This window comes from Candoia aspera, chromosome 4 (assembly GCF_035149785.1).
Source record: "Candoia aspera isolate rCanAsp1 chromosome 4, rCanAsp1.hap2, whole genome shotgun sequence".
NCBI classification, from domain to species: domain Eukaryota; kingdom Metazoa; phylum Chordata; class Lepidosauria; order Squamata; family Boidae; genus Candoia; species Candoia aspera.
Window position 1 is genome coordinate 105160597 of NC_086156.1, and position 15274 is coordinate 105175870.

The 15274-nt window shown below is 42.6% G+C and overlaps 2 protein-coding genes across 2 annotated transcripts; both read left to right on the forward strand.

The window, feature by feature from the left end:
• The first annotated feature begins 5590 nt into the window (after nt 1–5590).
• LOC134497433 (olfactory receptor 11H6-like) lies at nt 5591–6532 on the forward strand. The gene has a single exon (XM_063303091.1). The coding sequence runs from the start codon at nt 5591–5593 to the stop codon at nt 6530–6532; it is 942 nt and encodes a 313-aa protein (XP_063159161.1).
• Nucleotides 6533–9660: 3128 nt separating this feature from the next.
• LOC134496843 (olfactory receptor 11G2-like) lies at nt 9661–14600 on the forward strand. The gene is made up of 2 exons (XM_063302557.1): nt 9661–9678; nt 13647–14600. The coding sequence occupies exons 1-2, from the start codon at nt 9661–9663 to the stop codon at nt 14598–14600; spliced, it is 972 nt and encodes a 323-aa protein (XP_063158627.1).
• Nucleotides 14601–15274: the final 674 nt, after the last annotated feature.

Below are 15274 nucleotides of genomic sequence, written 5' to 3' on the forward strand. Positions count from 1 at the left end.
CCTCCCACTGGTTTCATTACTGGGAGCTGTAGTCCAACACATTTGATGCATGCTGAAAGGATGCAAAATAAATTCACCTGCATTTGAAGAATCTGGGTTGACTGTTCCTGGAATAGTCCTTTACATTTACAAATCAACAGAATTCCTTACCACAGGTGTGGAGACATCTCAGGATGACATCTGTCATGTTAATTTGATATGTCCAAATCTGGTGCACAAGGCAATTAGAGATGAGGAGAAAAGAAGTAGTATTAGTCTTTATTTTTTATGCAGGAACACTTGTGTAACACCATATAATGTATTGGTTTCTATGTTCAAATGTCTTGGATTTAAACATCCCGATCGATTATCTGCCATCAAGTCAGATTGACTTCAGGCAACCATGTAATTAGACCTTCTCCAGAAGGATCAAACCTATTGCTTCACTGCATGTAGCTTCAGGGCTAAATGAGTTTTTCAAGTTTGCCAGCTCAACAAGATCAACATTTTACATACTGGAGTTTACCTTCCTGTCTTTTCCTTCTCCTAAACTTAAGGAAGGGTTCAGACCTAGATTCAGCTGAGGATTCCTTCTTCAGCTCTAGCAGAAGAATTAGTGGGTGAGACAGCTGGGTTTATTTGGAAGTCCAACCACAGTTCCAATTTTGTCTTTCCTGATTCAAGGATGGAAGGACCATTGGATTTAGCAATTGGAGGAGGGGAGATGATAAGAGGGCTGACTCACAGTAATATTTGACAGAGGGGAATGTGGAGAAGACACTCCTGCAAACCTGCAAACCTTACCTGCTTTGGAAGAAGAATCTGCAAATGCAGCCAACTTCCCTGTTATGAAGAGCTCACCAGTGAAAGACGACTGATATTACCTTTCCATAATTTAATGTCTTGGGAGGGCCCTGTCCACAGAGAGTGGTGAAGAGTAAGCAAAGTTGGGGTGTTTTCACTGGTTTAGTGGCAGCTTTGGTCAGATGCTTGAGTCCTTCTGGCTGAGAATCCTGAGCATTGTACAGCAAGAGGACTGTGGGATGGCAGGAAGACCTAGTTACAGTAGCTCACACCTTCATTACTACCTGGTTGGATTACCACAATGTACTTTACATGGGGCTGCTCTTAAATGCTATTCAGAAACGGCAACTGGTCCAACGCGTGATGGACATGTACTTACTCCCTCTTGAAGTTGGGAGCACAGAACACTGATTTTGCAGGTGGTGCACCGGTTAAGAACATGAGCAGAGCCCTGTGGATCCTGCCCTAGCCCATCTAGTCCAGCAGTCTGTTCTCTTAGTGGCCAACCAAGTGCACAAAGAAGCCCATTAGTCTCCCAGTGGATGGCCTTCAGAGGCAGTCCCACTTCCATCAAGGCTAATAGCCAATGATCTCCATGACTGCCATGAATTGGTCCAACCTTTTCTGAAGCCAGCCTAGGTGGTACCAGCACCACATCTTGTGTTAGCAAATTCCAAATTTGAATTAATTGTCCATTGGTTTGGGGGTATAATTTAAGGCACCTGTGTTGACTGATATAGCCTTCATGCTTGGTTGGAGGGATTTGCAGACCCACCTGCTCTAAAAAGATTTGGTCCAACCCACTAGATCTCATAGAAGCAGCTGCTTGTAGTCCCACTCTGAATAGGAATATGGAGGTAACTTTCATGAAAGTGTGCAGGAGCCATTAAGGGAAAAGAAAAGATGACTCAGTCTTGGGAAAGAGAAGATCAAAATAACCCTGGTTTGATTTTGTTTGGTATGAGGGGGCAGAAGGAAACTGGAGGGTTCCAAGTTCAGGTATAATACCCCACAAGATTAAAATAGCATTCCTATACCCCTTACAATGCCTGTTTCATGACCTGGCCTACCTCAAAGGGCCACACATACTTTCATTTTGTAAAGGGGGCTGAAGCTGTGTTTTCATTGGGGTTTTTCCAATGCCATTATTTGTTTCATTTGCCCTGTGGATGTTTTAACTGTTGTTGTACTGTATACCCTTTAAGCCCCACTGAGTCATTAGATTGTGGTGGGGTGTAAGTTGACTATACAAGCCAATACATTTCTGGTCAACCCTCTTAAATAGAGTACTCTGGGCAGGTGACAATTGTAGTGGCTATTTTCTTATTGTTTTAAAAGTAGAAACAATGTGGTAACTGAAATTTATTTAATTGATTGGGGAAGGACCCACATGACCCTGAAGACCTTGGATGCAGCCTTGAGAGCCCATGATGTTTGTTTCCAAATAGACGTTCTTAAAGGATCTCTTGTTTTCTCTCTAATGTAAACTGAATTGCACTATGAAGGAAGAAAAAGCCAAATCAAGCCAAGAACTAAAATAGATTTCTTTGGAAATGACCACCAAAGGAAAGAAGCAACTACATAACTGGTTGGGTCTTTATTGAACGGAGCATCAATTTCCAGACAAATCAGTTGCTCCTCAGTTCTTCCTATAGTGAAAGTAGCTTACCAAGACAGGGCTCTGCATGTATGAAATTGTCACAGGAGTTTTTGTCTTCTCCAGATGAATGGGCTCACTCACTTCCAGCTCTTTGAAGCCACTCTCCACTCCAGGAACGCTGAAGTTCACGTGTCCATTTTTTCACCCTCCATTGTGGTATAGATATGGAACTCCTAGGATTCCCATATATTTTCACTCTCATGCAGTGAGCTCAGATCTGAAGCCCCCCAAATAAACTTTTGGCCCCTGCTTGCAAGATGGTGATACTTTGCACTAAGCTGTAGTTAGCTCAACCATGGCTTGTTTACTAAGCCACAGTGTAGCTGCTTTTGTACAAGAGGTCAAGGCAGAAGCTCTATTTTATAAACGTGAAAGACAGTGCAAAACTCACTTTTCTTTTCCTCCTGTTCACTGGGGTTTTTTTGTGAAAAAAAGAAAGGAATGGAAGAAGGGGAAGGGGAAGGAGGAGGTGGTTGTTCAAGGCCCCTTTGTAGATGTCTGTGCTGATCCTTGGAGGAACAGAGACGGAGCAATGCATCTGGTGTTTGCCTGAGTGATATATTAACTGTCTTCCTTCATGCAGGTTCAGCCTATAACTCAAATACTGCAAAAATGTTATATTCCCTCAGTGATCCAAAGAAACACAGCCCAGGGAAATCCTGCTCAGAATTTTCCCTGAATAGGTGAAGAGAGGAGGTTGTAATGATATGGGTCTTTAAGTAAACTAACACTTTCTGATCAAAGTTGCTTTTGAAGTCATTAAGAATATTTTCGATCAATTATAGAAACTAAAAAATGTTTGTACTAAAAATGTTTTCAAGGGATGGAATACTGTAGTGAGTTCTGCTATAGAGAAAGGGTTGGTTTTGCATTTCGTTTTCTTTCCATCTCCCAGGAGGGTCTGCAGGGGAGGTCAAAAAAGTCAAGATGGTGTCTGCGACTCCATGATCAAAGCCCTTCCCCTTTTTTTCACAAGCAACATGTTTTTAAAAGGGGGGAGGGCTTGAGCTCACAGTCATGGCCACTGTCTTGATTTTTTTCAGATATCAACTCGCCTATGGACACCCCTGTATCTCCTGAACCTGATTATAGTATAAAATATAAAATACTCCTGGTATTGATCTGGGCTGTTTTGGCTGCTTTCAGATCTATCCACTGAGTTCCCTCTTCCTTCAAATAATAATAATAATAATAATAGTAATAATTTATTAAACTTGTATGTCACCTCTCTCAATGACTCTTTAGTAGCACAAAGCAATGGAGTAGATGGAGATGCAGTTGCTTCAAAATGGAAGCTCCTCGTCCTCAGAAACTATATGATATACTGAAATCCTGTGTAAAATTCTTGGCTATGACACCACTTAATCACACAGAGACTCATCCAGTTGTTTGTATGTCATGTGGGGGGACAGACAAAGCAACACAATTGAAGCTTTATTTGGGTTAGCTAGGGTAGTTTCTTTATAAGCAGTTGGCTGAGTTTCCACATCATAGAAACCATAACATACTTTGTGTAAGGGTTGCCTATCCTAACAGACTCAGTCTCACAAGCAGGTGCTTTAAGGAAAACTGGTTTATTGAAAGAATAGAGTGCAAACACGAAGAAAGCTGAGAATGAGCAAAAGCGTGCCAAATACAAACTAAAACCCCTCGCTTCAAACCCGGTTCCACCCCCCCCACTCCCGCTTAGCAACCACCCCCTCCCAGGTGTTAGCAACCGTTGCCCACATCGGCCTGAGAAAGTAACCTTGGACACAGTCAATAACCCAAACATACATTCCACAATACAGTAAGGAGATTACAGCCTGGCACGGCTGGAAATCTCCACTCAGCAAAACACGGATCAGGAAAGTGACATGCGAAACGTTACGTTGTATTCAGAACGTTGGAACGATGACCATGACACTTTGCTTGTGGCTTAGCGATTTGTTGGAACCTAGCTATTGTGGCTTCTGAAGCATAATTTGTGGCTAGGGTAAAGGTAAAGGTTTCCCTTGACATTAAGTCCAGTCGTGTCCGACTCTAGGGGGCGGTGCTCATCTCCGTTTCAAAGCCGAAGAGCCGGCGTTTGGAGATCCACTTTCTTGCCATTTTTGTTTTCCTAGGGAATTATGCAAGGGATTTTCATTCCATTTCTTTCTGGTCATGAATGTAGGAGATTTTGTGGGGCCAGGTTAAATCTAGCTACTGTATGCTTTCTCCGTCATACTCTAGTTTTCCACAGGCAAGATGTTTTTTTCATATGATAGAAGGTGACCAAAGTATTTGGAGGAGGGTATTTTTCTACTATACCTTTAGGTCTTTGCAAACAACTCCCCGACAATGCACTATATTGGTTTGTTTGCTCTATATTAAGCAAAAGCAAAACCCAGAAAAAAACTGTCATTAAAACTATTTGGGAATAGTTCCCTAAACTGGAAGGAATTAATTGGTCTCCAAAGGCACGTTGCTTTGGGTTTGTGTTTGATGGACACATACCCAGGCAAAATATTTAAAGCCAGCCTTCAAGCATAATTTCAGATCCAAGACCATGTTGTCTTTGGATAACACCTCGCACTCCTGCCTGCTACCATAGCTGAGCATACAATGAACCATCATCTGCTCCTCCGAATCCTGATCCTGCATTTGGGATGAGCCTTCAGCTAGACAGATCAACATTCTGCATATGCAAACACGGCAAGTGTTATCAATGTAAAGTCAACTGGGGGCCAGAACTGGGAGAGGAACATTTGAATGGGTATCAGTAGAACCAAATGATTTTGGCTCATTCAAGAAAATGTGGATCCCATTATATGGGAAACTAGGGAAGGAGATTCAGTTGTGAAAAATATCTGTTATTTTCCATTATATCCTTAATTCAAAAAACTCTAGGGGACAAAACAAGTTGTCTCCTAAAGATATGTCGCTGAATGCATAGGGTACCAGGGACACGTCTTCTAATGCCGTTACCAACTTTCCTTATTCCCACAAAGGTTGAGGAGGGAAGACTAGCTATGTTGAGTTAGAGTCCTCAGGAGAGTTCAGATGGCTCCCCATTCAGGCTTCACATGGCATGGTTGCTCAGCCTCTCCTTTTAGTGGAAACAGAAAGACAGGACTGTGAAACCTATTTCTGGTATGTAATGAGGATCATTTTATTGCATTCCAGATGGAGTTGGCCAATAAGAGCAAAGTTCAGGAGTTCATTTTGCTGGGCTTTGGGGGTAAGCAACAGATACATCACCTGCTCATCATTTTTTTTGTTGTTCTCTACATGCTGACTTTGACAGAGAACATCATCATCATCATCCTGGTGTTCCTCGATTCCCACTTGGCCCGGCTTCCCATGTACATCTTGTTGAGCAACTTCTCCTGGCTGGAGATGTGTTATGTGAGCACAACCATGCCCCGCATGCTTTATGACCTGGTAACCTCAAAGGGGAACATCTCCTTCCATGCCTGTTTCCTCCAGTTCTACATCTTCTTCTCACTCGGCAGCACAGAATGCTTCTTCCTCTCAGCCATGGCTTTGGATCGCTACTTGGCCATCTGCCATCCATTGCGTTACCTGCAACTAATGTCCAAAAATATTTGTTATGCCCTAGTGGCTACTTGTTGGGTCCTTGGCTTTCTATGGTACATTGTCCCTGTGATATTAATGTCCAAGTTGTCCTTCTGTGGCTCAAACATCATCAACCATTTACTATGTGATCCTGGACCAATTCTATCCTTGGCGTGTCCACCATTAGGAAAGGCTCCTTTTATCTGTCAGGTGTTTATGAATACGGTGTTTGTAGTTAACCTCCTCTTTGTTGTGCTTTCTTACAGCATGGTGATTCTCACACTGATGCAAAAATCTAGCCAAGGTAGCTATAGGAAGACTTTCTCCACCATCTCATTCCATCTGATGGTGGTCACACTTTTCTATGGCTCAGTGGCAGGAGTTTACTTAACTCCTGGAGGAGAAAGTCCATCAGATATCACTAAACTAGCAACAATCTTCTACACCACCATTACCCCCTTTCTAAATCCCTTGATTTACTGCCTGAGGAATGACCAGGTGAAAGAGGCCTTGGGCAGGTTGCTGAAAAGAGAAGTGAGATCTATGTAAAACAAGGAGATACTTGAAGCAGCCGGAAGAGGAGCTGAGAAAATATAGAACCCATCCTCAACTGAGGAGAAAGACTCAAACGTTTAGAACTGAAGTCCTCAGTCATTCTCTTTAGGTGGACACATTGGGAATTTTGTGACAGATCCAATGTCACAAAATAGTTGCCATGATGGTCATGGATTATCATAGAAACCATTTAACAGAGGGCAGACTTGTTTCCAGATCCAATCAGTTCAGAATATGCTATTACTTCAGTTTATCCTTGTATTTTCCCCTCCTCTGGATAAGTGGAATATTTCCAATGAAAGCACTTGGCTGCAACCATAGGGTCTGTGTGGGGCCCAGAGGCAGTACTGGAAACATATATTATGCTTAACGCTGGTGCTTAACTTTGCCACACACAGGCTATCATCTATCACCTATCACCTACCATCTATCTGTTGAGGCAGGAAGCCTGAAGGACACCAAAGAAGGTATTGGACAGCACATTTAGTGGAAGATGAGGTCATGTCCCAATCTGAGCAACTTCCAGATGTCTGGATTTCAAGTTCTAGAATTCTCAGCAATGGCTAGGGTATCTGGGGAATTCTGGGATTTGAAATCCACACATTTGGAAGTTGCTCAGGCTGAGAAATACTGTGTTAGAATGTGTTAGAAAGCTGTCTCTCACTCCTTAGTTTTAATATTCTTCAACCAAAACGCCCTGAACTTGGTAGGTAAGGAAGAGCTTAAAGTCGATCTGACAACTATACCTGATTAAATCAAATTACTTCTGGCTATTTGGATTCAGAATGCCGTGTGCAAATCTTTGAGGGGGAACTACTGCTGCAGGCCAATTCCTTCAATCCTAGTTTTCACACTGGGCTAAGGGACAATTTTGTGAATTGGTCGGTGGTTCGAATCCGCGTGACGGGGTGAGCTCCCGTTGCTAGTCCCAGCTCCTGCCAGCCTAGCAGTTCGAAAACACGCAAATGTGAGTAGATTAATAGGTACCGCTTCGGCAGGCAGGTAACGGCGTTCCGTGACTGTCATGCCGGCCACATGACCAGGGAAGTGTCTACGGACAAACGCCGGCTCTTCGGCTTTGAAACGGAGATGAGCACCGCCCCCTAGAGTCGGACACGAGTGGACTTAATGTCAAGGGAAACCTTTACCTTTACCCTAGCCACAAATTATGCTTCAGAAGCCACAATAGCTAGGTTCCAACAAATCGCTAAGCCACAAGCAAAGTGTCATGGTCATCGTTCCAATGTTCTGAATACATCGTAACGTTTCACATGTCACTTTCCTGATCCGTGTTTTGCTGAGTGGAGATTTCCAGCCGTGCCAGGCTGTAATCTCCTTACTGTATTGTGGAATGTATGTTTGGGTTATTGACTGTGTCCAAGGTTACTTTCTCAGGCCGATGTGGGCAACGGTTGCTAACACCTGGGAGGGGGTGGTTGCTAAGCGGGAGTGGGGGGGGTGGAACCGGGTTTGAAGCGAGGGGTTTTAGTTTGTATTTGGCACGCTTTTGCTCATTCTCAGCTTTCTTCATGTTTGCACTCTATTCTTTCAATAAACCAGTTTTCCTTAAAGCACCTGCTTGTGAGACTGAGTCTGTTAGGATAGGCAACCCTTACACAAAGTATGTTATGGTTTCTATGATGTGGAAACTCAGCCAACTGCTTATAAAGAAACTACCCTAGCTAACCCAAATAAAGCTTCAATTGTGTTGCTTTGTCTGTCCCCCCACATGACATACAAACAACTGGATGAGTCTCTGTGTGATTAAACGGTGTCATAGCCAAGAATTTTACACAGGATTTCAGTATATCATATAGTTTCTGAGGACGAGGAGCTTCCATTTTGAAGCAACTGCACCTCCATCTACTCCATTGCTTTGTGCTACTAAAGAGTCATTGAGAGAGGTGACATACAAGTTTAATAAATTATTACTATTATTATTATTATTATTATTATTATTATTTTTTTTTTTTTTTGAAGGAAGAGGGAACTCAGCGGATAGATCTGAAAGCAGCCAAAACAGCCCAGATCAATACCAGGAGTATTTTATATTTTATACTATAATCAGGTTCAGGAGATACAGGGGTGTCCATAGGCGAGTTGATATCTGAAAAAAATCAAGACAGTGGCCATGACTGTGAGCTCAAGCCCTCCCCCCTTTTAAAAACATGTTGCTTGTGAAAAAAAGGGGAAGGGCTTTGATCATGGAGTCGCAGACACCATCTTGACTTTTTTGACCTCCCCTGCAGACCCTCCTGGGAGATGGAAAGAAAACGAAGTGCAAAACCAACCCTTTCTCTATAGCAGAACTCACTACAGTATTCCATCCCTTGAAAACATTTTTAGTACAAACATTTTTTAGTTTCTATAATTGATCGAAAATATTCTTAATGACTTCAAAAGCAACTTTGATCAGAAAGTGTTAGTTTACTTAAAGACCCATATCATTACAACCTCCTCTCTTCACCTATTCAGGGAAAATTCTGAGCAGGATTTCCCTGGGCTGTGTTTCTTTGGATCACTGAGGGAATATAACATTTTTGCAGTATTTGAGTTATAGGCTGAACCTGCATGAAGGAAGACAGTTAATATATCACTCAGGCAAACACCAGATGCATTGCTCCGTCTCTGTTCCTCCAAGGATCAGCACAGACATCTACAAAGGGGCCTTGAACAACCACCTCCTCCTTCCCCTTCCCCTTCTTCCATTCCTTTCTTTTTTTCACAAAAAAACCCCAGTGAACAGGAGGAAAAGAAAAGTGAGTTTTGCACTGTCTTTCACGTTTATAAAATAGAGCTTCTGCCTTGACCTCTTGTACAAAAGCAGCTACACTGTGGCTTAGTAAACAAGCCATGGTTGAGCTAACTACAGCTTAGTGCAAAGTATCACCATCTTGCAAGCAGGGGCCAAAAGTTTATTTGGGGGCTTCAGGTCTGAGCTCACTGCATGAGAGTGAAAATATATGGGAATCCTAGGAGTTCCATATCTATACCACAATGGAGGGTGAAAAAATGGACACGTGAACTTCAGCGTTCCTGGAGTGGAGAGTGGCTTCAAAGAGCTGGAAGTGAGTGAGCCCATTCATCTGGAGAAGACAAAAACTCCTGTGACAATTTCATACATGCAGAGCCCTGTCTTGGTAAGCTACTTTCACTATAGGAAGAACTGAGGAGCAACTGATTTGTCTGGAAATTGATGCTCCGTTCAATAAAGACCCAACCAGTTATGTAGTTGCTTCTTTCCTTTGGTGGTCATTTCCAAAGAAATCTATTTTAGTTCTTGGCTTGATTTGGCTTTTTCTTCCTTCATAGTGCAATTCAGTTTACATTAGAGAGAAAACAAGAGATCCTTTAAGAACGTCTATTTGGAAACAAACATCATGGGCTCTCAAGGCTGCATCCAAGGTCTTCAGGGTCATGTGGGTCCTTCCCCAATCAATTAAATAAATTTCAGTTACCACATTGTTTCTACTTTTAAAACAATAAGAAAATAGCCACTACAATTGTCACCTGCCCAGAGTACTCTATTTAAGAGGGTTGACCAGAAATGTATTGGCTTGTATAGTCAACTTACACCCCACCACAATCTAATGACTCAGTGGGGCTTAAAGGGTATACAGTACAACAACAGTTAAAACATCCACAGGGCAAATGAAACAAATAATGGCATTGGAAAAACCCCAATGAAAACACAGCTTCAGCCCCCTTTACAAAATGAAAGTATGTGTGGCCCTTTGAGGTAGGCCAGGTCATGAAACAGGCATTGTAAGGGGTATAGGAATGCTATTTTAATCTTGTGGGGTATTATACCTGAACTTGGAACCCTCCAGTTTCCTTCTGCCCCCTCATACCAAACAAAATCAAACCAGGGTTATTTTGATCTTCTCTTTCCCAAGACTGAGTCATCTTTTCTTTTCCCTTAATGGCTCCTGCACACTTTCATGAAAGTTACCTCCATATTCCTATTCAGAGTGGGACTACAAGCAGCTGCTTCTATGAGATCTAGTGGGTTGGACCAAATCTTTTTAGAGCAGGTGGGTCTGCAAATCCCTCCAACCAAGCATGAAGGCTATATCAGTCAACACAGGTGCCTTAAATTATACCCCCAAACCAATGGACAATTAATTCAAATTTGGAATTTGCTAACACAAGATGTGGTGCTGGTACCACCTAGGCTGGCTTCAGAAAAGGTTGGACCAATTCATGGCAGTCATGGAGATCATTGGCTATTAGCCTTGATGGAAGTGGGACTGCCTCTGAAGGCCATCCACTGGGAGACTAATGGGCTTCTTTGTGCACTTGGTTGGCCACTAAGAGAACGGACTGCTGGACTAGATGGGCCAGGGCAGGATCCACAGGGCTCTGCTCATGTTCTTAACCGGTGCACCACCTGCAAAATCAGTGTTCTGTGCTCCCAACTTCAAGAGGGAGTAAGTACATGTCCATCACGCGTTGGACCAGTTGCCGTTTCTGAATAGCATTTAAGAGCAGCCCCATGTAAAGTACATTGTGGTAATCCAACCAGGTAGTAATGAAGGTGTGAGCTACTGTAACTAGGTCTTCCTGCCATCCCACAGTCCTCTTGCTGTACAATGATCAGGATTCTCAGCCAGAAGGACTCAAGCATTTGACCAAAGCTGCCACTAAACCAGTGAAAACACCCCAACTTTGCTTACTCTTCACCACTCTCTGTGGACAGGGCCCTCCCAAGACATTAAATTATGGAAAGGCAGTATCAGTCATCTTTCACTGGTGAGCTCTTCATAACAGGGAAGTTGGCTGCATTTGCAGATTCTTCTTCCAAAGCAGGTAAGGTTTGCAGGTTTGCAGGAGTATCTTCTCCACATTCCCCTCTGTCAAATATTACTGTGAGTCAGCCCTCTTATCATCTCCCCTCCTCCAATTGCTAAATCCAATGGTCCTTCCATCCTTGAATCAGGAAAGACAAAATTGGAACTGTGGTTGGACTTCCAAATAAACCCAGCTGTCTCACCCACTAATTCTTCTGTTAGAGCTGAAGAAGGAATCCTCAGCTGAATCTAGGTCTGAACCCTTCCTTAAGTTTAGGAGAAGGAAAAGATAGAAAGGTAAACTCCAGTATGTAAAATGTTGATCTTGTTGAGCTGGCAAACTTGAAAAACTCATTTAGCCCTGAAGCTACATGCAGTGAAGCAATAGGTTTGATCCTTCTGGAGAAGGTCTAATTACATGGTTGCCTGAAGTCAATCTGACTTGATGGCAGATAATCAATCAGGATGTTTAAATCCAAGACATTTGAACATAGAAACCAATACATTATGTGGTGTTACACAAGTGTTCCTGCATAAAAAATAAAGACTAATACTACTTCTTTTCTCCTCATCTCTAATTGCCTTGTGCACCAGATTTGGACATATCAAATTAACATGACAGATGTCATCCTGAGATGTCTCCACACCTGTGGTAAGGAATTCTGTTGATTTGTAAATGTAAAGGACTATTCCAGGAACAGTCAACCCAGATTCTTCAAATGCAGGTGAATTTATTTTGCATCCTTTCAGCATGCATCAAATGTGTTGGACTACAGCTCCCAGTAATGAAACCAGTGGGAGGTGTTGGGAGCTGAGTAGTCTGATAGCAGTGGACAGTAATGAGTTGGGGAATGCTGGCTTGGTAGAATTGTCTTTGATAACACTGCAGTGACAGTTAGGAAATGAGTTTGGGAGCTGCCTAGCAAACCAGTGTGATGGGACAACTATACAGGATAAGTTCCAGAGAACAGCACAGGACTTGGAAGGATAGATTTAAGTAAGTCTCAGAGAGGCAGTTCTGATTAAATGTTAGAAAAAACTTACTAACAGTGAGAGTGATTCAGTGGTGGAACCCATTGCCTCGAGAGATGATGGGTTCTCCTTCTCCGGATTGCTCAAGGAAGGCTCAATGTCCCTCTGTCTGGGATGCATAATTTGGATTCCTAGACTGAGCAGGAGATTGGACTCAATGGTCTCGTGATGCTATGATCCTGTAAACTGAGTTGTTTAAGACTAAAATAGGATTAGCTTTGACAGAATGGTTCCAAAGGCTTTTCACAAAGCATTTGAGAATGAGATGGGAAAGGTTGAGAGTCTGGAATAGACGGAGTAGATCAAAGTTCAATTTTTTTGGAAAGGCTACTCAGTTTTGTATAGCATAACCTTCCTTCAGAGGGATGTTATGAGAATAAAAGGAAATGGGACGATTGTTTATGACCATTTGGGTTTCTTAAAAAGAGAAAGGAAGGCTGGGCAGGGTGAACAGAAATGCAGCATCAACTGCTCCAAACAAAGGTGATTTTTTTCTAGAAACACTGAGAGGTGAAGAAACGGGGGAAATCCTTCTTTCTTGGAAAGATCCGTGTGCGTTCCAAACTTAAGGAAAGTTCAGCACTTACCAAAATTCCAGTACCAACCCCAGCTATCCATCTTTTTGGTATGCTGATACTTAAAATCAAAATACCCCATAACATACCATCATAATTGACAACAGAAATGTTAATTCTTTTCAGGAATGTCACACTTGGAGTCCTTTTCACAGCGAAAAATGTTTTTTTTTTAAAGCATTATTTTAAAAGGTTTTCTCCTTCCAGTTTTAAGTTCTTTCAGCTCTAAATTCCTTATCACTCCAGAGTTCCATCTTCCTGCTTTCTAAAGACATGTTCTTGACTCTTTGCTGATTTTTCTGATAAACTCTCCAACTTTTTTTTTTTTTTACAACTACACCTGCACTATGGATAGCTGAATGGCACATAAACACTACTGTTCCTTCCATAAATAGTTCTATTGTGTAATGGTTAAGGGAATGGCCTAGTGGGCAAGTCAAAAGGAATTGCCTATCTGAATTTAGAAGTGCAGAACAGCAGCAGAGGGATTTCAGGCCAGTTAGCATAGCTTCCAGCCAGAGTTAATCCATAATGGTCTTGGACTTCTTGTAGATGTGGACTTCAGCTCCCAGAATTGTCCAGCTATTGCGGCAATTACTGAGAATTCTGGCAGTTGAAGACCACATATCCGGAGGTTACCCAAGTTGAGGAAGGGGGTCAAAGCATGGTTTCTTTCAGAATTTGATTGTTTTCCTGATGTGATTCTCATAGCAACAGAAGTACCACCATTTGGATCAAGACAACGATACCAGGGTGATGTCGGGCTTTGTCCTCTTGGGCTTCCCATCCCTCTCACCCTCGTTCCAGCTGTTCCTATGCTCTCTACTCTCCATTTGCTATGCCTTGACTTTGGTGGGAAACCTCTGCATCGTGTGGGCTGTTCTCTGGGACTCTCGACTCAGCCGTCTGCCCATGTATATCCTCCTGGGCAACTTTTCTGCTCTAGAGATGTGCTATGTAACCACCACAGCACCCAGAATGCTTTTGGATCTGGCATCTCCACTACCACGGGTCATCTCCTTCCATGGCTGTTTTCTCCAGTTCTATTTTTTCTTCTCTATGGGAACGACCGAAAGCTTCCTTCTTGCTGCAATGGCCTTAGACCGATACTTGGCCATCTGCCATCCACTGCGATACCCAATCCTCATGTCTCAAAGGTTTTGCTGCATTCTGGCTGCTTCCTGCTGGGCCTCTGGCTTTCTCTGGTTTCTAGCACCCATCATTTTGATTTCCCAGCTCCGTTTCTGTGGCTCCAACATCCTCGATCACTTTCTCTGCGACCCAGGACCACTACTGGCTTCCTCGTGCACTCCAGCCCCGGGCACAGAACTGGCTTTCTACAGCCTCAGCTCCATTGCTATTTTTGGTGCCTTCCTTTTCATCATTTGCTCCTACACTACCCTCCTCCGGACAGTAATGAGGCTGCCCTCAGCCACCGGGAGACAGAAGGCTTTTTCCACTTGTACCTCACATATGACGGTGGTAAGCCTTTTCTATGGCTCCATCATGGCCACTTATGTTGTCCCCAAAGCTTCAGGAGGAAGCAACAAAGTGGTGACCCTTTTCTATTCCGTGCTGACCCCTTTGCTCAACCCACTGATCTACAGCTTGAGGAACAAGGAGATGAAATCTGCCCTAAAAAGGACACTGTTATGGGAAAATTAGGGGCTGCGATTCGTGGATGGTTGGTCTGGACCTTGGTCCAGAGATCAGGGCCTTTCCCCTTCTAGGATCTTTTAAACCTGTCAGTAAATCATTCTGATTGGTTTTCAAGTACAAAAATAAGCAACAATTAACTGCTGAAGTACTGTGAAAGTATGCTGTTAGTTTAAATACTATAACGGGATACACAAAGGTATGATGCTTAAAGAACAAATGTCAATTGTATTTGAGATATTCTTTAGTACAGTACTGTATCTGGTCCATGATTTCTTTTGCTGTTGCTCATAATTCTCGTAGACTGCACCTTAATCTGTTTGTTGAAAGAAGATTTTACAACTTCTGTGAATAATATTGCCATTAATAAATTATCTTGTCTTGAAGCCAAGCAAGCATTGGATGGTTATTCGATTTCAGATTTAGGAATTCTAGAAGATGGAACTGCTGGGTTATGATCAGCAGTCATCCCTTGATACCATGCTGTGGCTAAATTTGTATTTTGTGCTAAACCATCATGTATTTTTCTCTGCTTTCGTATATTGTTTCTGAGTACTTAACCCCTGTGATTTGTAGGCCATGGGGTATGGGTTAACGTGTGGTGTAAAAAGAAGAAAATGTCTTTTTCAATAAACCATGATTATAAATAATGACTCACAATGGAGATGCTCAGTGTTAAATAA

Coding starts and splice junctions, on each gene's coding strand:
- LOC134497433 (XM_063303091.1), top strand. CDS start 5,591: ATGGAGTTGGCCAATAAGAGCAAAGTTCAGGAGTTCATTTTGCTGGGC.